The sequence below is a fragment of the Lutjanus erythropterus genome, chromosome 22, assembly GCF_056507025.1.
Source record: "Lutjanus erythropterus isolate fLutEry1 chromosome 22, fLutEry1.hap2, whole genome shotgun sequence".
Taxonomy (NCBI): Eukaryota; Metazoa; Chordata; class Actinopteri; order Lutjaniformes; family Lutjanidae; genus Lutjanus; species Lutjanus erythropterus.
Genome location: NC_139338.1, coordinates 9,812,420 through 9,840,106, shown reverse-complemented (window position 1 = coordinate 9,840,106; position 27,687 = coordinate 9,812,420). Strand labels below are relative to the sequence as shown.

At 41.4% G+C, this 27,687-nt stretch overlaps 1 protein-coding gene across 1 annotated transcript in view; it reads right to left on the bottom strand.

Annotated features, from left to right (window-relative positions):
• lrig3 (leucine-rich repeats and immunoglobulin-like domains 3) overlaps positions 1–27,246 on the bottom strand; it is a 28,667-nt gene extending 1,421 nt beyond the window's left edge. The window contains exons 1-17 of the mRNA XM_084710906.1: positions 26,785–27,246; positions 20,615–20,686; positions 20,414–20,488; positions 11,448–11,582; positions 10,970–11,113; positions 10,389–10,532; positions 9,384–9,527; positions 8,278–8,421; positions 5,036–5,116; positions 4,475–4,546; positions 3,884–3,955; positions 2,683–2,846; positions 1,995–2,330; positions 1,607–1,888; positions 639–1,115; positions 363–521; positions 121–261 (exon numbers count right to left, since the gene is read on the bottom strand). Of these exons, the coding sequence (XP_084567032.1) occupies positions 121–261; positions 363–521; positions 639–1,115; positions 1,607–1,888; positions 1,995–2,330; positions 2,683–2,846; positions 3,884–3,955; positions 4,475–4,546; positions 5,036–5,116; positions 8,278–8,421; positions 9,384–9,527; positions 10,389–10,532; positions 10,970–11,113; positions 11,448–11,582; positions 20,414–20,488; positions 20,615–20,686; positions 26,785–26,981 (2,839 nt within the window). The 5' untranslated portion in view covers positions 26,982–27,246. The remainder of the gene's footprint in view (positions 1–120; positions 262–362; positions 522–638; positions 1,116–1,606; positions 1,889–1,994; positions 2,331–2,682; positions 2,847–3,883; positions 3,956–4,474; positions 4,547–5,035; positions 5,117–8,277; positions 8,422–9,383; positions 9,528–10,388; positions 10,533–10,969; positions 11,114–11,447; positions 11,583–20,413; positions 20,489–20,614; positions 20,687–26,784) is intronic.
• Positions 27,247–27,687: the final 441 nt, after the last annotated feature.

The following is a 27,687-nucleotide window of genomic DNA, read 5'->3' as shown; positions in this document are numbered from 1 at the left end:
CCACAGCAGGGATGGTTCCATGGTGGTGAAAAAGGCGTCTGGGTTCATCCAAAGGACAGTCCCAGAGGAAAGTTCCTGTGACAGAAATGCAGCTTATTTGAGAGATGATGTTGTACTGACCTGTGAAGACTTCTGATGGGTCAGTGGGGTACATGTTGTCTCGGCGAAGCAGTGAGCTGACTGGACCTTGATAATGGCAGAGTAGAGGATCGATGGCTGCCTCCATGTCTGTTTCACTCCCTGTATCTAGCTGACAAAGACCTGTGTGGGTGAAGAACAGTATCATGTAAGAAGGGATTCAGTTTTAGGGTATAGAAGAAGAGGGACAGGGTTTTAAAAAGAAGGAGGGGCGGGTGTTTTACCGTTCATGTCTTTAGGCTGCAGGTAGAAGCCACTGATTGATGAAGCCATATACTGATGGCTGCTGCCGCTCTCTGATGGGATGTAGCCGTCCTGTCGATCAGCGAGTGTGCCCTGGGAGGACAGGTAGCTGGGAATGTCGGCAGGTAGGTTGGTCTCATCTGGAGCAAAAGGGCATCATGTTAGACCATAGTCTTTTATAGTACTAATATGAACAGTACTTGGTTTAGGGAACTGTTTAAATTAAATTCCAACTACAAAAGCCATTGTGAGCCAACCTGTGTTGGTGACGCTGCAGTCCTCATTGCGTCGCCGGGTATGGTAGATGATGACCACCCAAACCAATGATGTGCCCACCACACAGCACACCACAGCTATGATGACGATTCCAACTGTGGTCCACCCGTCATCGTCAGATCCTCCTGCCCCAACCATACCAACTCCCACGCCGCCCTGCACTCCAGAGTCACAGTTGGGATTTGGTATGACCGCCAGCCTGACGTTACCTCTCTCAGTACCCAGCGCATTGGACATCTCACAGGTGTATTTCCCCGCGTCAGCCTCCGCAGCGTCGACAATGATGAGGAGCTGGTTGGCAGCTGCGAAGAAGTGGCGCTCGGTCACCAGCAGTGGGCTGTCGTCTTTGGTCCAGTTTAGTCTTGGGGGAGGGCTGCCGCCAGCTATGCACTGGAGGACAGCGGTTTCACCCTTGGCCACTGTGCGGTCCATGAGGGGCCGCAAGAAGGAGGGTGTTTCTGTAAGAAGAAGAAAATAGGTTAGTATAACACGCAAAAGCAACAATGTTGACTGGGTGCATTAACAAAGATTAATTTAATCTAAGATTAGTGCTAATGAGTTTAACAAAACTATGTTTAAAATGAGTAAAATTTGTAATTGGGGCAGGGGGTATATTGTATGCTAGCTATCTAAAAAGTTTGTTAGCCTACTCATGGTTCGGTGTAGAAGCTAAGAAGTAAGACAAAAATGTTAAGATTTTTTTCTAGCTAGTTAAAAAGTAAAGAACAGTTATGTTTGCTAGCTAGCAAAGAAGAAAGACAAAAACTGTTATATTGTATGCTTGGTAGCTACAGGTTGATGCAACGTAATTTTAAGTTAAACTATGATTTAATTGGGTATAAAAATAAATCGATATTGATGCACCCAGCTTAAGAGTGATTTGTCAGTGTGCAGAGTTTATCTATACTTCATACAAGCCTTTGGACCTAAGACGGGGCTCTAAACTTACCTAGAACAGTTAGCGTAGCATTAGCAGAAATAGCTCCAGCTGTGTTCTGAGCTGTGCAGCTATAAACACCTATATCCTCAGTCTTGACGTCCACTATGAAAAACACATCGTCTTCTGGCATCACATGCATGCGGCGTTCGCGGGCAGCAGGGAAGTCAGTGCCTCCATCTTTCTGCCAGGCAATCTGAGGTGAAGGGTGACCGACGGCGGCGCATTCCAGCCTAGCTGTCGCTCCGGCACGGATACTCAGGTCCATTGGCATCTTGGTGAAGGACGGGAGCACTGGAAACAATAAGAAGACCTTCAATTAGGATCATTCAAGGCATTTTGCGGACCATGTAGCTAGAGACAGATCCCATACAGTTAATTTCTCCCATCTCAAACGTACTGTTGACAGTGAGCCTGGCCTTGGTGGAATAGGATGATCCAAAGTGGTTGGAGATGACGCACTGGTACTTTCCCTCGCTGGAAAACTCCACATTACGTAGCTGAAGGCTGGTGGTATACTCCGTCACCTCCGTCTCGCCTCCTGCACCTCCCTGCACGCGCAGGTGGGCTTGGTTGTGGATCTCTGCATCGTTCAGGACCTCATTGTCTTTCTTCCAGGCGAAGGTCATGGGCGAGTCACTGGAGCTGGCTGCCGAGCAGACGAATGTCACGTTGGTGCCCTTGAGGGCTGACTGGGTCTCCGGCTGCACTGTGATTTGAGGCTTTGGGAAGTCATCTGAGAAGAAAACAAAAGGGAGAATATAAGAAACAAGTTTTATGTGTTCAAGTCTGGAATATTTAGCAATGTTTGGTACATTTTTTTGGCATTTTGTTGGCAGATGAGGCTCTGAACTGAAATATATCCACAATAGTTTACTCTGATGGTAACCAGGAAAGCTGAAAACTTAGTAAATTTCCATAAAGGTCCCTTCATGAGACTCATTAGCTTGTCCAGGAGTCAGGGAGGAAAATACTGAACAATCCGGGTCAGTTTGCAAATGGAAAACCTGCCATGGATAAATGGCTGTCTTTAAGGCATTACAGTACGTGTGTGTAAAGGTGTTACACCGAGTGAATGCATCACTCACCACACACAAACTCCTCCTGGCTGACGGCGAACACGCTCCTGCCCTTCAGCATCTGCGGGTGGGCGCAGCTGGCGTTGATGCAGGGCAGGAAGGTTTGTTCTGCCACCCAGACTGGAAGCCACTTCAGCTGGCAGTCACACAGCAGGCTGGAGGTGTTCAGACGTCTGCCAAGGAGGAAGATACCAGAAAAAAAGTTAATTCACAATGCAATAACATGTCTGATTTTGGTCTTATATAGTTTGTGAAAAATGCTTACTGAAGGGAATACTAAATAGACTAATTTTTAAAACTGCATAAGGATTTTGTTCAATTTCAATTAAAAGGATAACTCAGATTATTTAATGTGGGGTTATATAAAGTACATACTTATAGATCGAGTTTTATTGTCAGTAGATGTTGGAGAGAAGCACAGATGGGCACCAGAATGAAAGTAATAAAAAGTATTTTAGCCACTTAAAAAAGGTCCAACTAATAAAAATCTGCATCAGTTTAAGTGTTTGCTATATTTAGAATATTTTCGCCTCTTTACCCTGCTGTTAGACAGCCTTTTCTGACAGAAACTATTGTTGTGCAAGCTAAAACTCACTCTGTCCAAACCAACCAAACTCCATTGGCAAAAATGGTAATTTAACTCACAGAACACAGGAGCTGCTGCCCTACTGCTGCCTTCATCGGTTAGTTTGTTTGTGTTACAGTGTGACTGCTGTGAATTCGAACTATCCTTTTAAAACACGAAAGTCAAACAATAACACTAACTCACTAACAGATCAAGGCAGAGGTAGATTAGCAGCTCCTGTGTTCTGCGAGGTAAAATGACTGATTTCGCCTATGGAGTTTGGTTGGTTTGGAGAGTGATATTTGTCTTATATAACCCTGTCCACAGTAGTACATTGCTTAGCTTCATGCTGGTACTCTTTGCTTCTCCAAACTTGGGGGTGCCAAATACCATCTACTGTAGGTAATACACTGACTATCAATGAGTAACTCATACAAGCCACATTAAATCATTTATCTACTATCCCAAAGACAAAGGAAAGACAAAGGACAAAGGAAACTGTGAACTTGTTATTAAGACTGAAGTAAGCACTGTTTGGTGCTGACTTTCCCAGCCGACCGTAATGAGTTTCACCTGGTGTTCTGTCCCACATCAACGCTAAATCACTTAACTAGATCTGGAACACTAGAACACGATCATACTCACAGCTCCTGCAGGTTCTTCATCTGAGAGAAGGCGTTTGCTTGGACCGACATGATGGCGTTATTACTCAAATCTCTGTTGAGAAAAGAAGAAAAGAAATTCAGATCCTTGCAGAAAGATGGCAGCTTTTTCTGCCAACATCAGCCATATAGAGTGAAGGCTACAAAAACTTCAATCGCGGGAAGAAAAAGGTCTGGGCTCCAGAACAATAAAACTCTGGGCAGCAGTTTGCTGTGTTAATCAAGAGAGGCCCAACGCTGGGCTGCTTTGAGCTCTGGCAACGGCTGGGAAAAAACTCTAATTAGAATCAAATGCAGCTGTTGTACACTCATACACACACGTTCACACACACACACACACACACACACACAGAGCTCGCTCCACTTGCCTCGGTGATCGATATAGCCTGGCACACAAGTAAAGATACTAATGGTGGAGTTTTTTCTTGATTCCACATCAAAGCGGAGGAACGGGAGAAGACAGTTTGGGTGTACAGCCTCTAACAAACAGCCTCTGTGTCTCGGTGTGATTCACCCTGCTTAGTTTACAGCTCGGACTTTTGGAAACAATCAGCGAAACACGAGGCCAACTCACAGGTGCTGCAGCGCGTCCAGGCCGGAGAAAGACTTCTTGGTCACCGAGCGGATCTGGTTCCCCTGCAGAAACCTGGGAAAAAATGACAAACTGATCAATTTCACACCCCGCTTTTACCTTACCCTCTTAGAAATAAAGAAACATAAACCGTTTTTCAGCTTGTCCTCATAGGAGAACCCACTCTGGGAGTTCCACTGGGAACCTTTTCACATTCCAAGAGTTTTATCTAGACCACAGGGTTCTACCGGGAAACTTTTTAATTTCCACAGGCTTTATCCAGAACCCAGCAACGAGGTTCTATCAAGGATCCTTTTTATATTATAGTTAAAAGAATCCTTAAAGAAAGAGTTCCTCAAGGACTACAACAATCCTTGAAGAACTCTTTCTCCCAAACAGAGTTCCTAATGCAAACCTTAGTCTTATAAAGAACCCTTGACAAACCCTTACCTCAGTCCTTCAGGGAGAACCCTTTTGAAGGCCTTATTTCTAAGGGTGTATTTTGTTCTTGTTCTATAAAGTGACACAGTCCAGGGTGCAACGTTACGCAGATCATGAACTCACAGTTTTTTCAGCTTGTCCAGCGCAGAGAAAGGCCCATTCATGTCCTCAATGGTCCAGGAGATTTCATTCTTTTGGAGATCCCTTTTCCGAAGAAACAAAGACAGACCGCATTGTAAAAAATCCACACCCAACAAACAACTGCAGTTGCGATGTTAATAAAACTTTATGCGGCTTTGCGTTTCGTGTGAGGGGGGAAAATGTTTGAGACTTTAAAATTATATTCAAAGCGGCTCCATGCCTCACAGGAAGTTCCTTCCTGGCCTTTGCGGCGCTTTTAAAAGTCTGCAATGGCTTTTCTGTGTTGTGTAGAAAAAGAAGTTTTACAAGGAAGCGCTGCAATATAACATGTGTGCTGCATTTTAAACTCCATTTAAGGGGATAAATATACTCTGCATGCAATTCAAATATGTATGTGAGTTACCCTCAAAAGAAATTATGCCACAGATCCTCAATCCACCATTAAATATATAATGAGTCTGTGATATTTAACACATTCTACGGGTTCATCTGTAACCAGGACTTTTATTTTTTTGGTAAACCCCATTTTTTTGGGAAACTCCAATCAAATTACCTCAACAGTGACGGCAATTTTCATGTTACAAAAGTCTTTACAGCACTCCTTGTCCTCAGAACCCAACTGGTTTGTGTTAGCAGCATTTCCCTCAGGGGCTGTTCAGAAGTCCAAACTTAACCTAATTATAACTTTAATTATATAAATGTTTACTTCCAACATTTGAAGTTGAACAAAGAACAGTAAGTCGAGGCTAATATTAACAATGAGGCCGGAAACTCACTGCACATTATGACTTGTTTAGGACACAAAACTCAAGGTTTAGGACTTGGGACTTGAGTGCAAAAAGTTGAGACTTACTTGTGACTTGCAAAACAATGACTTGGTCCCCCTCTGATATTTACATTTAGTAACTGCCAGGTGTAACTGCTAGCTAACCTAACCATTAAAGCAAACACTAGCTTGCTAATGTAGTTCAGAGTAGACAGGTTTGGTTTTACCTTGTATTTTACAACATAATATAGGATACCTCAAATTACAAAATTTTGTATCAGAATTGTTAGCCTAACTTACAAAATAACGTCTGTTAGGTTAGCGTAAATAAATATTTCACACTCATTCCAAACTGTATGAATCCTACTAGGTAACTCTGAAACCCAATTGTGGTAGAATGAAATCATTAGTGTAACATTTTGAGAATTGCAATTTAAAATCCCAGTTAGCATCATTGTTAAACGGCATTTTGATCAAGTGTCAGTCGATCTAAATCTCTCATACTACTAACAAGCAAACGCTCTTGCTAGTTGGTTCTGTTAGCTACATAATGGTTACATCTGGTTGACAGTGTGTGTAAATGTTTAGTAAAAGTTTATCTCAATTTGAGAACTACTGTGTGTTTTAAATGGTTGGGTTGAATAAATATCATCTTAGCAAACAGTTACATGATAACATGGCCAACTTTAAAGTTAGGAACAGGTAGTACCAGTGGCTTCTGGTCTTGTTCCCACTGCTGAGAGTACAGAAATTGCTCTCCCTGCTTTCACTTCAATGGATTTTACCCTGTATGATCTTTGTACACAAGGCAAAACGCAAAACTCTACAAAAAAAGCCCACGCTCTTTGATTTGGAGGTAATGATGACACCAGAACCTTACAATTAACGTTGATGTACCTTGAAACATTTTCTGCTATCAAACTTGAACTGTGACAGCTGAAAAAATATGGACACATTTTTGCTTGCTATCCACAGAGAGAAAAAAATACACCAAACAACTTAATACACAGCAATAGAGGACGAACATCACTAAAAGCCAAGAATTTCCCAGAGAAATTGCCTCCTTTGATCCCTCAGCTGCTCTAATGCTTTCAAACAGTTATTTTCCTCCTCGGCATGTCTGGTTATGGCTGATTGAGATTGAGGAACGGTGTGTGTGTGTGTGTGTGTGTGTGTGTACGTGTGTGTGTGTGGGTGTGTGTGTGTGTGTGTGTGTGTGGGAGGAGGTGGCAGATTTGAAGCCCTGAAGCAATCCATGTCCACCTAGCTGCACACCTGCCCTACACTGACCTCAGCAGCACAACTCACATTTGGTTTCAGTTAAAAAAAATCCCGACCAGGGGAAACGTTATGGAGCCTTTCTGTGGGAAAGGGGGGGATGGGTGGAGGAGGAAGGGACGGGGTTGGGGGGGGGGGGGGTTGTTGAGGTCGGGGTTGTGCCTCTTGGAGGTTTTTTTTTTTATGTGTGTGGAGAGACCTCAACACAGTAATCTATTTCACATCCCCAAAACAAATCAGGCAGGATATTTCCACTCAGGCAGAGGATTGATGTGGAGGTGGGTTTAAAGAGGGTAGGAAGGCCAAAAGAACAGAATATGAAGTACTGTTTTTAGGGATTTGTACCTACATTTAATGTTAGCCTGTTGTTAGCACTTACTTAAAATAATGGTTTGGGATTTTAGGAATAGTGCTTATTCCCTTTTTTGCTAAAAGTTAGATGAGAAGATCTATACCACTCTTTTTGGTACCTTAAATATGGAGCTAGAGTAGGGAGAGGATTAGTGTAGCTTAGCTTTGTAATTGATCCTTCTTAAGTTCTGCCCCTTTTTGCTCTGTGCTCCAAAAACAGAAAATTTGTACCTCAGTCAACTTCTTCCTTTCCTGTAAAAGCACCATATAGTAACATGTTAAGGTAGCTAATAATATCAAAACTAGCTAGCTGATGATTGTAGATTAGCAAGCTAGTTTGCTAGTGTTTTGCTAGTATTAGATTCCTAACAATGTGAATATAAGTGAAGTTTGCAGGTCCATCAGCAACATCTTTTAACCAAATCATTTTCTTTCTTTTCAACAAACCAAGCATATAGCATATCTAAGTACAGGAAATAGGAGAGCAGATAGTTGACCAAGTAACAAACTTGCTCAATTGTTATTGGAGCGCAGAGGGAAAAAGGGCGGGACTTAGAAAAGATCAATTGTTAGGATTATCTAAATGAGAAGAAAGTTCATATTTCATTGTACCTATCATGCTTATCACAATAATGCTAAATCAAAACATATTTATTGTCAGATAAGCTGATAAGCAAATTATTGTAATCCTTCATTTCTTATGAGATGACAGATGTTGTAGCTGCACAGATAAGCTGCTAATATTTTGGTATCTGTCCCACATGTTGAAATCAGATTTTATGAAACTTTTGCATGGAGTTCTCTGTAAGATTTTTAAAATTCAACTCACAGCATCTGCAGGTTGGAGAGGCCACGGAAAGCTCCGTCTGCAATGAAGCTCACACGGTTATTTCCAATGTGGAGCTCATCCAGCAGACTGAGCCCTACGAAACTGGATTCTTCCAGTCTGGACAGATGGTTGGAGGAGAGGTTCCTGTAGGACAGAAAACAAAAACAATAAGATAAGAATAACGAAAATAATCATTAGTTGCAGCTCTAGTCTGCAGCATAAGTTACCATGACGATGTACCAATGCTGTCATCCTGGCGTTTCCTCACTAACCCCAAATCCACCTTGTAATATAAAAAAATCCTTAGATATCAAGACTTGAGATACCTACAATAAAAAATACTGCAATCTAATTCAACGATAACTTTGATTTTGTATGAGTTTGAGGAGGTCAAAACAGAAATCTTGAAACAAACAATTCTGAGTGGCCAGTTTTTTAAAGTAAACTCAGATGAGAGCAAATCAGATAGCTGGGCACGTTCCCAGCCAGCAGGCGGCTTGTTTACTCTCAGGTTCATGCGATAAGAGCCGGAGAGAAGAAACAGGGGGGAAAAGAACAACAACCGATCTGTGAAAAACGCTCCAGACATTGCAAACACTGAACTGACCGCTGCTGTAAACAACAGCCACAACAAAGGAAATCCAGTCTGCTTCCAGGAATGTGTGCCGATGGGTGGGAAAATCACTCAAGTTTGTGGGTAATGTAGTATTTCACAAGAGAAGGAACTAATAATGGGCGAAAAATAAGCGGGACTTCCGGAGGGTGGTGTTTTTGGCTCAAGTGACAGCAGAACAGAGAGGAGCCAAAGGGGTGTGTAATGTGTTGGCAGTGCTTTCATGTTGGCACCGGCTGGCAGAGCATAAGAGACCCTGCTTTGTCTGTGTGTGTGTGTACGTGGGGATTGGCGACGGGAGGAACTGGAGTGTGAGGAAGGGCAGGCGGGAGTGCCAGAGAGGAGGAGAGGGCGACACAGAGAAGTGTTGGGAGTTCAGAGTGCGAATGGAAAAGTGAGGAGGGAATAACGAGAGGGAGGGGGGAATAAAAAGAGACGGGGGGTGGGGAATGGAGGGGAGAAAAAATGAAGAAAAAAAAAAAGGTGGACTCACAGCTCGCTGAGTTTCTGGCAGAACTCCCAGGCGTCAGGTCGGATCCTGCTGATGGCGTTGTGGCCGAGGTGGAGCTGCTGCAGAGTCAGCAGGCCGTACAGCCAGCCCTTACTCACCTCCGTCAGGTTGTTGTAGTCCAGCTGCCTGCAGGCCCACACACACACACACACAGACAATGAGACTTTATACTACATTTAAAGGGATAGTTTGGATTTTTTGAAGTGGGGTTTTATGAGGTACTTATCGATTGTCAGCGCATTAGTTGCAGTAGATGCAAGAGGAGAGGCAGAGATGAGTAGCAGCATGAAAGATGAGCAATGTTCTGCTGTGGTTCAGCAACAAAGGGTATTTTAGCCACTTAAAAAAGGCAGACCCAAAAAAATCAATATAGCTACATACGCTATATTTAGAATATTTTCACTGCTTTACTTTGCCATCAGACAGCCTTCTCTGACTGGAAATACAAGCCAAATATTGCTCTCGCCAAACCAACGAAACTCCATTTTACCTTGCAGAATACTCTAGTTTCTGGTCTATCACTGCTTCGATCTTTGTTACTGTGTGATTTTGGTGAATCCAAAATATCCTTTTAAAACAGCAAAGTCACACAATAACACAAACAAATTATCTAATCGAGGCAGCAATAAACCAGCAACTAGTGTATTCTGCAGCGAAAATTAGTGATTTTGCCCATTGCCTTTGGCTGGTTTGGAAAGAGTGAGATTTGGCTTATATAACAGCAGTTTCCCACTAGAAAAGGCTCTCTGGTGGCAAAGATAAGCAGGACAATAATCAAAATGTAGCGTACACTTACACTGACATACATTTTTTAAGATGGGACTTTTTTAAGTGGCTAAAATACCTGCTGTTGCTGACCCTATCCACAGCGGCACATTGTTTAGCTTAACTGTATCTCATAAAACCCCCCTTCAAATAGTGCAAACTATCCCTTTAAGTCAGGATGGAGAGCTGAACTTGATGCACATGTCTTGTAGATTTGCTTACAGGATCTCCATATTGCTGAGGCCCCAGAAGGCTCCGTCCATCAGGCGGCTGAGGCCGTTTCTCTGCATCTTCAAGGAGCGAAGAGCATGCAGACCGTGGAACGTCAGGCCCTCCACCCTGCGAACCCGGTTCCTGCTTAGTTCCCTGAAACACACAAGGAATGATTGATTGTCAGCGATGACTGATGACATTAACTGGCCAATATCCATTTTTCCTTAAAGTGCCAATAGCCTGCCAATATATCAGCAAAGTATATCTTCTATATCTGGCTTGCAGATATAGTTTTTAGCTGTCAGCCAATCAGAGGAGGCTATGCCATGAGAGTAAAAAGTGTTAACTGTTCAGCATAAACAAATTAATGGACCTTCGTTTTTCATGTAGTCTGCAATTTTCCAAGATATGGTCAGTCCTCAACTTTATAAGTGACAAGCCTCCAAATGAGTGCACAGTCAGGGAAAATGTCTGGGAGAGAGAGTCATTTTATTTAATGTCTGGAAAGTCTTAAAAAGCATGAATCATCTTGGTTTGAAGCCCCGATTGTGAGATTTCTTAGATAAAGTAAGAAAAAAAATAAAGCTTACAGATGCTGGAGGTTGGGCAGCTGGAAGATCTTGGCTGGGATGGTGGAGAGGCGGTTGCGGTTCAGCCGAAGAACCTGCAGACTGCTGGACAGGTTGGTGAAGCAGCCCGTCTCCAGCGACGAGATCCGATTATTGTTCAGGAACCTGGGGAATAAAAATTTAATAACAAGGTTTGGTTAAAATGAAAAGATAGAGACGAAAAACTTTATTACAACAACAGAAACATGGGGTTGGTTCTTAATATACTTTCCAGAAACAACACATTTTGGGCTTTTTCCAGCACTTAGTCTATGAAAAAAGGGTTGCAGCGGTATACCATGGTATGAAAATTGATGGCTACCATACCATGTAGATTTGCTTATTTACGGTATTGAATTCTACCATATTTGTGTTACTAGAAAGCGCTGAGACATTTTCTGGTTTGCTGTGTTATTGATCTCTGTGACAATGAGGCCCTAACAGAGCTGGTGACACTCACAGGTTCTTGAGCGGCAGCACGGGGAAGGAGCTGGCCTTTATATCCACGATGTTGTTGTTGCTGAGGTCGAGCGTTTCCACAGCGAGGAAGGGCCTGAGCTGCTCCTCAGAGATCCTGGTGATCCTGTTGTTTGCTCTGAAAATACAGACACCATCGCTCCAATAAATGACAAAAATACTGTGTATTTGACTAGTGGCGCACAGCAGTTTCATGTTTCCAGATATACAAACAGTCAAGTCCCTCAATTAGCCTGCGGTATTAAAAAATGACAAACTCTCACGCGCTCATGAAGCTGAAACTTACCACCCAACGTGAAATCCTGTCATAGTTTTGTTTTGTTTTGCTGATGCTGCATGCATATTTCAACAAATTTCTCCATATGATCAACGCTGCTGCTCTTCACACCAGGTCCAAGCAACCTTTGGGTTTATTGATGTGTTATTTTGTTTATAAGGTAATTACCAACAAGGTATTTAAAAAAGTAACCTGCCAATTACTTGGCTGATGAATACCATTCCCTCAGTGAAAGCATGCCTCGGCAGAGGCCAGCAATTTCCTGAGCTGCACGCCTCCTAAATTGCAGTGCAGGGACTGCTTAGTTATAAACAGAGCCCGTACAGTGCCCTCTTTGTGTATGAGACTCGGCAGTAGAGAGAGAGTGAAGGGGGGAGGCAGGAATTCCCTCCAATGCACCAGACTACAGGCCTCGTTTTCAGTATTCATTGCGATGGTTACAGTCCCCCCCCTCCAGCTACACCTTACTGACCAGAGAGCTGTTAGTTTTTCTGTTTCATTTTTCCAGCAGTGCTCGAAAAAATACCTGAGGACAGTTTTATAATGTAAGTTTAATTTGGGACGTGGTGTCATTAATATTTAATTGTTGGGATCTGTCAATCAGCTGACCCACAGTACAGGCTGCTTCACAAGAGAGGCTGCTGCCATGAATCACAGGTGTTCAAATCCGGCACTGATTTCAATGCCTACATTTTGTGTATCAGCTGATACAGAGTACCAGTTTGATACCAGTGTGTAAAAAATGGATTAGGTTAGAAACAATCTGGCACATGAGATGCAGTTTGGAAGTGGCAGGGTCCTGTTTCAGGGCTAATAAATGATGTGATATATCAGTGCACAGACTCTCATACTTGCTGATATCTAAACCAGCATTTAAGGCTGTATCGGAGGAATTTCTGATAATCATCAAGTGCCAACTTCTCAGTTTTGCTTGTCTTGTCTTATGTGATATTGAATTGATAATTTTTGAGTATTAGACTGTTGATTAGTTGAAGAAGACTTGGTCAGCTTGGGTTTTAGTCGTAAACAGCCCTTTTTCACAACTTCTGACATTTTATGGACTAAAACAATTAACAGACTAATCAAGAAAATCTTTAATTAATTGAGAATGGAAAATAATTGTTAGTTGCAACCCTGGCCAAAGCACACTGCCTCAAGTCAAAAAAAAAAAGCTGTTTTTAAAGGACCAGTGCTTAGGATTTTGTGAATACCGCTTTACTCACCCTCCCCATCCAAGTGTGTAGGTGGCTGCTAAACTCATGAAAATGCAAAAGGTCATATCTAGAGCCAGTGTCTGGCTTGTCATGGTTCAGCTTCAAGATTTAAAGGGTTCATTTTAAGGCAACAAAACACAACAATTCTTAGTTTCAGGTGATTATACACTAATGAAAACATACTTTTTTTGCCAGATTCTCCCCTAAACCTTACACACTGGGCCTTTAAGACTCAGGATGCAAGTCAGGTATTGTGACCTGTCTGTTCACACCCAGCGAGGCTTTTGCTCACACCGACTCTGCTGGTTAGTCTAATCTTGATCTCAGATTTTATTCTCACTTCATTCACCTCAGGCAGAGAGACAGCATGGCACCAAGCGGCTGTGAAACTGAGATGTCTCACCTATTCAAAACTCTGTGTGATAACACCGAGAGAACTCTGACCCATTTTCCACATGTTGATGTTGATATTCCCATAGAAATGGGGTGCGCTACACCTTTTGGAAACTGGCTGAATCAAAGACACACAAGGGAAGATCCAGCAGTCAACAAAGATTCCAGATGGATGGCAGCGTGGGAGACAGTAGGGGGGGGGGGGGGCAGGGGCAGAAGCTACTCCAAGTGGCAAACTTGCCTAAATTATACAAATAAGACATTTAAGATACGATTTAAGGTACTAAGACATGAACTACTGAAAAAGGTTGGGCTAAATCAAATCAAATCATTGCTGGATTCAAGTGTTATATTATTACATGGAATTTAGGGTGTGAACACAAGCCAGCTAGCATGTCTGTGCACAATAGAAACTCCAAGGCCAAAGTTTAACTTTTTTCACATCACTCTGAAAATATGCCATTGGTCTACATGTGTTCTTTTGGTTTCAATCAGGTTTATGCATGAACTCACTCACTCCAGTGTGTCCCCAGAGTTAAAAAGAGTCAGCTGGCCACTACTGTACCTCTCTCCTCTCCATAACTGATTTGTAAAACCTAAAAAGTCACAAATCCAAACTCAAAAATCTAAAGAAAGATTTTGGTGCGCAGTGACTTTAAGCCAAGGTAAAATAGAGATCATTGTCTACAATAAAGACGGCACAGGCAGCTCTTTTGTTTGGAGATTTGCAGTGGGCTTTCCACGCACCACGGCCCCCCGGTTCCAAACAAAAGGGCCGCACACCACCTGTGTCTCAGTTTTCATGTTCCCCTGACTGGTCGCTGAGAGAAGGAAGGCCGCCTGGTGAGAAAGAACCAGTCTTTCCAGTTTCACTCAGAGGAGGGGGGATATAGAGCCGTGGAGAGAGGGGCTGGTGCATACATCCTGAGGATGAGGAGATGGACCCTGAATTTTGACTGCTCAGAGGGGTAGCAGAAATCTGGCCAACTAATTATTCCATAATCCTATAAACCCTTTCAGATTGCATCATGGCTGGACAACTGACCCTTCTTAAGTCACCCCCCTTTTCGTTTGGTGCTCCAATAACAGCTGAGCAAACTTGTCACCCAGTGGAACTTTCTGCTTTCGTGTTTCCTGCTAGTCTCGTCTTTGTTGAAAATCCCTACAAAATACTAGCTAATTAGCTAGTTAATGTTACTCTACACGAACTGTTACCTTGCTACTTTGTTTGCGTTCATATTTAAACAAATATGTATCTCTAGCCTAGCCCTACCAACCCAACCAAAACGAGCAACGCCAAGAATGACAACAAGTATTGGCCAATCAGAGTCAGAATCCAGCGGGTCATGACTTTGCTATCCTTGGGAAAAAATGCTGAGCAGAGGATAGAGGAAAGGGGAAAGTTTAGAGAGGTTCTGGTGGGTACCAAGCTTGCTCAACTGTTATTGGTCCACAGAGCAAAAGAGGGTGGGACTTTAGGAAGGGTCACTTGAGTAAACCCTCTGTCTCCCTTTCTCAAGCCCTCATCTCAACATCTCCACTGCCACTCAAGGAGCGCTGCTCCGTCTTCTCGGCACACAAACAAGCTCAGCATTGTGCACTTTAATTACACGCACTTCAAATTTGTTCATCCACTTTGCTATCAGATAACATGATTATAGAGCCATTACAAGTGTGGTTGTAGGGCTTTGCTGCTGTTAGTGGAAGTCGATGGAAGGCCAACCGCATGTCAATAACAGCCTGAGGCATCTTGAGTATTGATTAAATATGTGCTCATTATTAAACTGAGGCAAGTAGCAGATAGACACTGGGTCAATGCTGCAGTGCTGCTGTGATTAGAACCACAGAAATGGTTTACTATGCATATAAAATCAGTATAACACTCTGTTTTTCATACCAAAGCCGTCATCTGCACATTTCCAGACTTTCCAAACCAACTTCTACTGACTTGAATTCATGAAATGTGAGTGTTACAAGTGTGAGTAAACCCCATAGTATTTTTGGCCTCCACCACCATCAAACTGACCACATTTACACACTGAAAAGTTATGCTGGTGTGTGAAATTCAAAGATCCTTGGTGAAGTTTTTTGTTGTTGTTGTTGATTTGTTCTTTCAGCAAAGCTCTGTCCACCACGCAACAACTAATTCTCTTAATGGGGGAAGCTCTTTAAATGGAAAGTCGCTTTTTCTCAAACCGTCTCTCTCGTAGTGTGTGCGTGCAGATGTGCGGTGGTGCCTTCGTGTGTGTGTGTGGTATTTCCTATTGGAAAAAGAACAGAGTTTTGAGAAGCCATCTGATGACTCCCTCTCTCTGCAGTGGCGCCTGTAATGAAAACCAGGGCTGCGTTTGCTGTTGAGACGCCATATTAAACTCTGCACATATCTCACTCAGATGGCTGATCATCTTAACACATCGGCTCACAGTCGGAGCGGAGAGAAGCACGGATCATATTAACATGTGAACTGAAAGACCTTCACATAAAATGACAGGGGAGCTGTAAAAATCTTGGTTCATCAACGTATTTCTGTACCGCCTGCAGTTCTATACTAAAAACATCCAATTATACACATGCACAAGTTCAGAAACGCATTTTACATTCTGATTTTTAAAATGTGTCTTTTCTACGTTGCTAAGCCCACTTCACTGTGGTGTTTCTGCGCTGCATTGAGATCACGTCAATCAAACTATGTGGATGAGACCCAGGGTTGCCAGGTCTATGCGACAAAACCAGCCCAGTGGCAGATTGCAACCATAGCCCAATTCCGTGGAAAAAATGCAGACCTGGCAACCCTGCTGGAGCCAGACCGATATGTCTGTCAGACGATATTATCAACCCAATATTGGCATTTTATAGTTATATCGGTATAAATGTAAATGTTCATATATATTTTTTATTTTTTACTTTATATACACCATTCTATGTATATTTGATCCCTTTTCTTAATTTAGGTTGTTCTATTTGTTTTTTAATCATTTATTATTGGTTATTTATAATCATTAAGAAACACACATGAAATTTACCGTTTCTGGCTGACATCAGGATTTTTTAAAATTCCCTAACATGAGTATTGGCCCTAAAAGTCCAGTGTCACTTGGGCATTTACATTTTCTGTCAATGAAATGTACGTTTCCATTTTCTATTAGCTACCACAGCTACTCCTGCTTACTTTTAACAGAACAGGAAGTCTAACAGGCTGTCATAAAGTTTTATATAGTTCTGAAATAATAAGAGATTAATCATTCAACAGAAAAATACCAAATAATAGCTGGCCTTCACTTCTTAAATGTGAGTATCTGCTGCACCTCTCTTTTAAATATCAATGTAATTTGAATACTTTTGGGTTTTGTGGTGTGGGTTGGACAAAACAAGGCATCATCTTTGATTTCAGGAAATTGTAAAAAGCAGTTTTTAATAGACAACAACCCAAAAAGAAGTTGGCTCATCAAAAATGTAATGAAAAACTTTTCATTAGTTGCAGCCCTCATTGAATTCCTACTGCACATATGTATCACAGATTATTGCTATAATCGCTACTGTTTTGGTTTGAAATTCTCATCTTCAACAAGGTTCCCATTTCCGTAGACATACCAAGAGGTTCACCTCCTAATACACCTAATCAGACCTGGAATCTCCAGGTCATTTGTTGAACCCCCCCTGAACAGGCAGAGGGATTTAGCGGCGGTGGGGTTTACCCCCTCCATAAATTCCTGGGAAATTGTTCAATTAATTAAGATGATCACGACTCAATTACTACCAGCTGCAGGGTTATTGCCGTTTGTTTTTACTCGGAGCTGCGAGGTCAAAGAAGTCGGCGAGAGCTGCCGCTATGTCTGACTGGCTGTTTGAATAAGTGGTATTTGATACCCCGAGGTCTTTTTTTTTCTTTACTACCCTCCCAGCTCAGAGAAACTGAAGGAGGGAGAAAAATTCTGGAAAATCACACACTGCGCCACCTAATCTGAAGGAGGGCGACGGCCAACACAGGCAGAGTGAGAGTGAGAGCAAGTGTTAATTTCAGATTCTTCTTCTTCTCTGTGTGGTCTTTTACTTCATAATGTTTTATTTGAAAGAAATTACACTCCTGATTTCACATGCTGGCAAGTGGATGCACAGTGTGGTGTCTTTTTTTGGGGGGGTTAGGGGTTTTTGGAGCCATAGTAGTTAATGACCAAAGTTAAGTATGTTTAAATTTGATCTTTTTAATGCAAAACGGGCATGTTAACCAGAGCATTAGTGATTTGGGGGGATTACTGGAATACACTGTGCCTAACTAGCCTAGTAAAAAGTTATAAGATAAGATAAGTAGCAAACGTAAATTAGCATTAGCTATGAAGCAAATCACTGGGACCCTAATATTATATAACTCTTCCCGCCTTTTTCACTAAGCAATGCTCATACCTGTTCAAACAAACATGGTTGCCTCCCTCCAAAAACAACAAATTTGTCAGATGAACTTTACTTCTTGAGAGAAGTCATATATTCCTATATATTTGTGTTCACAGGATATAAAACACACCCTTACTTAGTTCAGTATACTCAAAAGTTTTGCTGCTACTACCCCACATGTTAGTCAAGGTTAGCAAAGTTCAGACAGATATTTCCCTGCATCTGAGCCACTCTGGTGACTTTATCATTTATTCACTACTTGTGCTTTTGTTACACTATTATTATTTACCATTATCCCAGGATTATGAGCTGTGGTCAAAATTGTGTGCTTGATTAGAAGATTACATAGCCTCACTTTAAATAGTGTAGTATTTTGTCCTTAATGTACATAGTTTAATAACATAGCATGATTACTGTACCTTGCAGGATTCCTAGCTAATTAAAACTCAGGAACATATGTCCATTAGCATGGGCTAACTCTACTTCCAGTCTTTTCCACTGAGCATTAACTTGGCCAGATAAATATAGATCATTAGCTACAAAAAGCATCAAATTTCTATGATAAATGCTTATGAAACTTCCAACTCTCAAGGTAGTTTGTGCATATGCTCCTCCAGAGTTTTATTATGTTAAAATAATGTCTCATTAAGAGATTAGGATAAATGTCTGTGGTTCATGTTTTTAGTAACTCAGAGTTCACTATTTACAAAGAAAAGAATCAAAGGCTGTTTTACTTATCTGGAGTCAGTCAAGGCAGAGTTAGTACAGATGACACGACTTCGGGTAAACCAAACTGAACAACATCCTTCAAATCAAATAAAGAAATTATGGTTTGGAGAAAGTCTGGAATTTTAAAGTGAATCTGTGCAGGAACTCTGCACTTCAATCCAGAGTTGCTCAAGGGTACTTGGACAGCACTCACCGCAGTTGCGGCAGATGAACCTGTGACCTCTTTCTAACCACTGAGGGAACAATGCAGCCATTCACACCAGGTGTTATTTGGATGTGGAACAAATAATGAAAAAAGAACGGGCTTCCTTCAAAATCATTTCAGAATCAAATCCAAATCAGAGTTACAGCGTGCAGTAGCAAAACCTGCAAAAAGCCCCCTCAAATACTGCAGTAAAATGACATCTGAGGTTTCAAGGAACCATCCCGCCAAGTTTCCCCTGCTGAAACTCATAGCTGGAGGTGACACTCCTGCGCTAAATGTGCAAACAAATTGTCGAGGGCTGACGGCTGAACGCCCCGCGGCTGCCGCAGAGCATCGTGTTGGGGCTTGATGAGGAATACGCCTCATCAAGCTGGGAGACGGATACATTCTTCCACAATAAGTTCACGTCGGTCGGTTTTGGAGAGACATGCCACAGAAAGCAAATAAAATTGTTGAGGTTTCACACACTAATATCTGCTGTTCTTCGGAGAGCACGTATTGCACAACAAATATTCCAAAGCATCTTCTGGTTAAAGTCTGAGCGGGATGAAATATGACAAGTCGAACTATTCTTCATTGAACGTATCAGCTGGAGTGAACTCACTTTCTCAGTGTCAGCCAAGCACTTTAAAGAGACAGTTCACCCAAAAATAAATGAGACATGTTCTTCTTAATTGTTGTGCTATTTATCCATTTAGATGGTTTTCATGAGTGGCAGAGTTTGGGAGAAATTTAGTAATTTGGAGATATCAGCAGAAGAGATGTCTGCCTGCCACAATCCCTCCAGGACTCCTGGTTTTAACACAAATCCAACCAGTTCCTGCAAATTCTGCACAACCTTGCAATTCTGTCCAACCACAGCAACTGTTCCACAAAAATGAGCAATCATTGTCGCTTCCTGCGAGTTCCACCAAACATAGAAGTCCCCCACACTAACGTCATACATGTACGTCACAATGAACAATGAATGAAAATCATTTACTCCTGCAATGTCATTGCAAAAAAACACCTAAAAACATTGCAACATGCATTTTTTTTTAGAAAAATTGCCATGAAGTCAGGCATTTTTTGCTGCAGCAATCCTAAACAGCCTGCGAAATCCTGGAGAGACTGATAACAGAAGTAAATAATGCTCGGCTTGTGGTGCTGAAAGTGCCAAAAAACACATCTGAAAAACTCAAAGAAATCCTATGGATATGGATTTTAGGGTGAACTGTCCCTTTAAGACACTGTTAGTTTAAGCTGCATAGAAACACAGAAATAAGGATTACTTGTTTTATTGACCAAGACAGTGTTGTGACATGGTCTTGTTTCCAGATTAACCACCTTTCATTTCTGAGTCCCTCAAAGGGGCCACACACAAACCTGCAACACGTCCACTGAAAACACCAGAATCACCAAATTTGGATTTCTGTCTTTTTCACATGACAAATCCTCTTTCTTTCCAGCGTCACGTCACTGCCTCCAGGTTAAAAATACATCAAGAGCAGCGAGAGCCACCAGACAAAACATTTCCATTTCTGTTGATGGCATTTGTCTTCCACCACGTGACCCGTCTGGGGCCGGGTGCCATGTCTGCGACTGCCCCGTCTGGGAACCGGCTCAGCTGAAAGGGTTGCTCTCCAGAGGGAAGGAAAAGGGGAGGAACCACTTCCCTGCTCACTACTTTAACCAGCAATGGCAACTCTGGCACGGGATTAACCCTCCGGACCAGAATAAAGCGAGAGAAAAGTTGCACTTACAGGATGAGTGTTGTGATGTTTGAAGCGTGAGGGCCCAAATCCGGTATCGCGTCCAGTTCATTGTGGTTCAGCTTTCTGTGTGCATTACAAAGAAGAAACAGTTAAAAAAAACGGTTTGTCACATACAGGACAGTGACGGAGGCGGTTTGGAAAATCCTGTGTTTACTCTAGAAAGTGCAGAGAAACACAAGGCGTACTTACATTTCACTTAGATGTTGTAGTTTGGAAAACAAAGTGCTGTCAAGCACCTGCAATTTGTTATGGCTCAGATCCCTGCGAAGGAAAAAAGGCAAAAATTAAGGGAAAAGTATACACCATGGAGTGTATTTCTCAGCTGCTGTAGTCTACACAGCAAACATAATTACACACAAATTCTCTGTGGTATTGTGCCTTAACACTAAACAGGATCATGGATCAGAGGAAAATTGCTGTAATTAAACTGTGAGATGCAGCAAAACTGATGCTGATTAAATGAAACAGGATGATCAGAAAAACAGGCAAGAATAAGTATTTCTGACATACTGTCACACATAGGGGATGGCAGGTAAAAAACTGAATATAGATTCAATTCAGCTGCAATGATTAGTCAACCAATCGACTAGTTGATCGACAGGAAAATAATAGCAAACTACTCTGATTATCAGTTTACTGTTCGGAGTAATTTTTCATGCAAAATTATCTACCTTTTTTACACTTTTATATCACATTGAACTGACAAAACAAGACATTTAAAGACATCAGTGTGGACTTTGAGAAGCTGGGATGGACATTTTTCACTATTTTCTGACATTTCATAGACCAAACAATAAATTGATTACTATAAAAAAAAATGACTGTCAGGTTAATCAACAATGCAAACAATTATTAGTTGTAATGCTGAATGATACAAAAAAAAAAGGTAGGATAATGTCACAATATAAAGCCCACAATATGATATTTATTACAAAATCTAATGGAAAAAAAAACACGACAACTTCAAAAATGACTTCGATTAAATGTGTATAGCATTTTTGTTTCTATAAAATAGTTTTTCCATTTAACTTAAAGTGCTTGTTTTTTAACAAAATGAAATAAAATAAAATAAAAGTGAATGAGTGAATTATATCAATGCAGCAGTCAGTAGCAGTCCTTTTATGAAATAAAATACAAATAATTAATGGTGCATATGAGATAAAGTTGCATCCTTTTGCATAACTGATGGAAATAAAACAGAATAGTGAGAAAAATAAGCATTAATATAATGTTTTGCTGATATACTGTCACAAACAGGACATTTGAAACAAACTGAGTACAGTTTCAGATATTATCAGTTGCTGTAAGTCGCATCTGAAAGCAGTTGAAGAAGTTCCAAAAAACGCTGCTTTCTAGTCAAACCCTTACAAGTAAAAGGCCTCGTGTTGGCTTTTCATCCCTTCTTTAAAAAGAGAGGAGAGAACGTCCATGCCAAAACAGCTCCCTTCACATCCAGCCCTCTGCTGAGAGGCAGAGCCAAAACAGACAAGCTGATAAGTTATTGAGGGGCAGGACTCTTTATATGCTGAAAAGGAGACTGAAACCTGGCGAAGGAAGTCAATAAAACGCCAGAGTCAAGGTTTCAGCGCTGGCCGGGGCTTGTTCCTGGCCTCTTTTTTGGTTTCTCTGGACTTGTATTAACCACTTTCCTATTTTGGATTTAATATTTACAACCCTCCTAAACCAATCTCACAGTATTTTCATTGATTTCTGGCCTATTTTCTATCTAGCACCTCACACATTGTAGAGCATTTCACTTGAAGAGGCCAGAGTGTGCATGACTCCAAAACCTGTAACATGTGTTAGAAATGTTGACGATTAATTGCTGCTAAGAATTTAACTGATTAAAAATATAATAAATGGTAATTTGATACTTTAGAAATGGCAATAACTGCACCTCATGTACCGCTGTTTTGTCTGGCGGAGCTATTTCTTAAATCAGGAAACTTAAAATTTGAAAACATGAGTAAAGAAAAATAGAAAAAAACACGGTTGATCAGTTAATCAGTTGTTCCCATTTTCATCTATAAGTTAAGGAAAAGGCATCCCTGGCATGTGTGTATTAACTCACTGGTTCCCAAACCAATAGATGCACATGTACCATGGACCACCGATTTGAAAAGATTTTGTTTCAAGGAATCCCCCAAGTATTTTTTTTATTTCAATGGCTGATGATAATACAGCTTTCAATGATCAAACTATGAAAACTATAAATTGGTATAAACTCTTTGTTCCAACTTCCAAAAAGTGTGACAAGAGTTTAAATATTTCTATTCCTCCCTTTGCTAGCGACCCATACAACCCACTGAAGGACCCCTGTTGGTCCCTGAACCCTAGCTTGAAAACCACTGCATTGTTTAGTCAGGGTTTATATCAGAACTCCTCTTGAATTTTGCACATTTTTGGAAACTTTTCAGTTGATGTTTGTACATGTAAAGGATGTAAAAATAGGTTGAGTATTGTCTATTGTAGCGTTGCGGAGTGCTCTATTAGCTCTGGTTTATGTCTTGATTTGGATCTGGGCCTGACACAAACCGACTGAGTGAGCCTGGTCTTGGACTCGACTGAAGCAGCCTTGGCAGCAGCTCACTGGGGGTGAGACTCTTGTTTTTGCTGCCTGTTTTGAAAAGGAGCCTGAAAACCAGCTCGAAGGAGTCTGGCAAAGCGGAACCTCGTGCGCCATAAAGTGGGGGAGTTATTGACGCTGCTGCGCACGATCAACGCTGTGGTGCCAGACACTTTTTTTTTTTAACACCCCCTCGCCCTCCTCCCTCTTTACCTCCCTCATCTGGAATCCATCAAGGAGCTCTGGGAGGAGGGGAAGAACCTATCAACTGGTAATGTATTCACAATGCCGGGAAAAGCGAGAGGGACGCCTTTCAAACGTCTGAAACACCCCTGTCGAAATTTTCTGGGGCCTGTTTTTGTTCCTCGGTGGAAAGTTTCATGAACCACTCAACCAGAGTTTTACTCGCCTCCCACCGCCCGTCCTCCGCCTTTTCTTTCTGAGCATTGTTGTTGTTGTTGTAGTTCCAGCGCTGGGGGCCATATGGGAAAGGTGTCCTATCATACTCCCTAGATAAACCCTAAGTAGCTCTGACACTTCCACTTCCCTCACAAAGCAGCCTCTGAGCGCAGCAAGATAACACACAGTGCTGCGTACAGGCTCCAGCCTGTATCTGCTGGTCTGGTGAAAACGCACCGCACAGCTTTCTTATCAAAGACCGAAAAGTGAATAAATGAGCCACTCTTTAGGCTGTCAGTAACTTTTTAGATTACAATAATGAGACAGAGCAGCAGAATCCAAATCTAGTTCTATAAATGCTTCTAGGAAGCAGGAAAACTTTCATTGGCTGAGTCAAACCTCTGTGGATGAAGCCAAAGACATTAGCCTGTTAGCCAAATATTTGAAAATTTGAAAGCCAAAGAGCAAACTTTAGTAATAAATATGAGTGTAGTTATGTTTTTTTTTCATTAATGATCATGGCTTTTCTGATTTTGGATAGTTGTCATGATAAACTGTAGCTTATTAGCTTATTATTAACTCCAATAGCTAGTTTATAGGTAGCGAACGAAACTTAGTATCAGCTGTGATGCAAACCAGTGGGACTGATAATGTTATCTACCTCCTCTTGTACTTCTTGTCTTTTTTTCTTGGCTGAGTGGCACCTGGCCAAATAAATGTGCTTCTTTGACTCCAGTAACCATCGAAATCCTCTGAAAAATGTCTATAAACTTTAAAAACTTGATGGAGTTCTCATAGGTTGCTCCTCCAGGTGTATGTGTGCGTGTGTTTATTCTAAAATAATAAGTTTCATATCATTCTGGGACTCACAGACTTCTCTTTTTATTAAAAAAAATGAAACAATGCAGTATTTTGTCCTTAATGCACATATTTTGTTATGAGAGACAGCTTAACTTAAAATCTTAGGGATTTCTTATATTCCTGCCGAGATCTATGCCTACCAAGGATTGTGTCGTTCTTTGACTTCTATATTTATTAAAAAATTAACTGATGTAGTATGTTGCCCTCAATCCATGTACTGTTTAATGATGGAGTACTAGGACTCCTAATTCGTAGGGTTTCTAGCTAGTAAGGAAAAAATATACTAGAATTGTATTAAAGCGATAACTGTAAATAAAAAATGTCGATTTGTGTTACCTTGCTGAAAAAGTGTGTTTTTTTGACTCCAGAAACCATCAAATTCCTTGGATAAATGTGAGTCCTTATACTGGATGTGTATGCTTCTATTTTAAAATAAAAACGTCTTAAAATTCACATATTGTTGAATAACAGACCATTAGGATTCCTGATTCCTTGTATCCCTGGCTAGTTTTTCCTCACCACACTTGGTTTAGTGCTTGCTCTTGGTGGGAACTGTAGGGTCTCCGTACATGACATTATAAATAGTATGGTCTAGATCTGCTTCATATGAAAAGTGCCCTGAAATAACTTCTGTTAGAACATTCACTATGGCACAAACCCCATGGATTCCTATTATTGTTTACTCCCTCTTGTACTTGCCTTTTCATTGGTCTTTAGTGTTACCTAGTCAAATAAATGCACTTTTTTAGCTGCAAAATACATCAAATTCATCTGACAAATGTTTGTAAAACTTTCATGAGAGAGAAATTAGTGTTTCATGACATTCTGTGACTCAAAGCCCTAGATGTATTAAACTTTTAAATGCCACAGCCGTGCCTCGCTCTTAAGCCTTAAAAAGTGAAAAGGCATTAAATCTGGGCATCAATCTGTTGCCTATTTTCCCCCAACAACCTCCGAGATATCCAAGGCTTAATCCTACTCCTTCATGCTCTTCTTCTCCCTCCTACTTTCTCCTTCCCCCTTTTCTTTCTTTGAGTTTGTTTCAAACTAATCCTACACGCTCCTCCTTAATCAGTACCATCGCTGGCTCTGGAGTTGCTAATTCAGCAGAAATAATGGGGTGCTGGAAAACAAAGGGTCGGGCGGTTTAAGGGGTTTAAGATGTGCTGGAGAGCCACTCGTAAATTAGCATGCCAGAGTGAAAAGAATTTTTCCCCCCATGTGGAACTTTTTTTTTTTTTTTTTTCATTTTCTTTGGAAGGCTGGCCTTGGTTATGAGGCTCAGGCTGGGTCTGTTTTCTCTGGCAATGTCAAGTTTCCAGAGCAGCACATTTTAGAAAGAGAAAAACTACATTCAACAGCAGCAGCAGCAGCAGGGCAACGTCTTCAACCAGGCAGTGAATCAAACACTACGGCCTTACGCAGGACAATAAAAATCAAGTACAGCAGCTTAACGCCGGGCAATAAAGATCCAGTAACAATAATTATCTGTAAAGTAGAACACACTGAGGAACATGCCGTTAAAGTTGTGTTTGGTATTTCAGCTCCAACAGGCTTCGGGTCTCAACTTATGGAGCCAGTAGACAAACAGGAGAGTAATGGAGGTATTTCTTTAGGAAACAGTCCAAGGCTGCACACGGCCGACTGCATCTGATTTATGCTTTTATGGCTTTGAAGGCCCTCAAGGTCTGTAAAGCTGAAACCTGAAGACTGAACCAACACCAATCACTGCAAATAAAAAATGTGGATGCTGTCAAACCATTGTAAACATTATGGACGTCTTTAGGCAGCAATTGTAAGCACTAGCACAGACCAGTTAGAAGTCTAGAGTTTAACAACCACTAATTATGTTATTACTACTAAAACTGATTAAAGTCTCCAGACTAATGGTGTTGTTATTACTACTAAAACTGACTTAAGTCTCTAATAAAGTAATAGTGTTATTACTAAACTGCTAATACTAGCATAATCACTGCTACTATTTCTAAAACTACTTTTAATCCACCTCAAAGCCTGATGTAAGAACACTAGCTGCAGGCACTGCAGGATTTATTCATGATCATTTACACTTTCATTAAAAGGGTTTGGAGGGACTGACAATGGCACATTGATGTGTAAAACACATTGTGCATCCCTGGCATGCTGCTGTAAGAACAAACACATTGAACAAAGTCAATTAACACACATAAATACATTGATGACTGTGTGTTAAGTCGGATAACAGGTAAGATTTTCCTTTCTGATGTGTTTTTGTAACTTTGGAAAAGTTTTGCAGAAAGTAAAGTTAATAAGTTAAACCAAAGCAAAGTCAATCAAGTGACTTTCTTGTCCAGTACCAGACTCTTCATGTGGTTTACAACCCGTTCTGTTTTCACTACAGCAGGAATGTGGATCATCACATCAGAGCTGGAGGAAAACACACGATCAAACCTATGTAGTGCAGATGTGTGATAAAAAGTGATCCTATAAGTGATGATAACATTTTATAAAGTGACACAAGTAAGGTAAACAAAGGCTCTATAGGTGGACTCACAGCTGAACTGTCCATTCCGGGATCGTGTCTGGAATTTGGCCCCTTTTCAGCCGACTGCAGTCCACAAGCTCCCCAGAACACGAGCAGGGAGGGGGACACGTCCTTGTGTTTGTAGCAGATCCACGCTGTAGTCCCAAAAACAGGAGAAAAACCACGGCAAACCTTGCAAAACTGCGAGGCTGCGTAGAGGACCGCATTTTCTCAAGCCACACAAGAGAACACCCCTCTGTAGTCGTATCTTCAGATGAAGCCCAACCAATCCAAAGAGTTACAAATGACCCAAAAAATCCCAAATCTGACGCTGTTCGTCAGTAAAGTCGATCCTTATATCCACTCCGGTGTTGTTCTGAAGAGCTTGGAGGTGAAAAGTAAAAGAAAAGCGCTCTTCTGAAACTTGTCCATTCCTGTGGAGAAACTTTTCTGCCGTGCGCCTCGTTGCTGTTGCTGTTGGGGCAACTTGTGCTGTGCAGGATCCCCACGGCGCAGCGTGAGCACACACCAGAGGTATGCAGGGGGAGGGACCACAGGGGTGCCTGGGACATGTAGTCCATGCTGCTTACACTGAGTCCAGGCAGGAGAACTTCAGTAAAAATGAAGAGTTTTATTCCAATGTGAGATATCTGCTTTTCTTTAGGACCAGTGGGTGTTCTGTTCTGTATCTCTTTTTTTTTTTTTAAAACTAAGTATTAATTTCACTTCAATATTTCAAAAATTAATATAACAAGTGCAACATATTTCAAAATCAGAAATACTATTGATCCTAAAACTGGTTCATGTTACAATCTTTCAAACTGGAGGTGTAAGATTTTGCCACAGCAGAAACAGTATGAGCTACAACATTACTGCTCATAATACACCAATAATTCAGCACTTCGGATAAAGATTTTGCCATACCACTGGGTT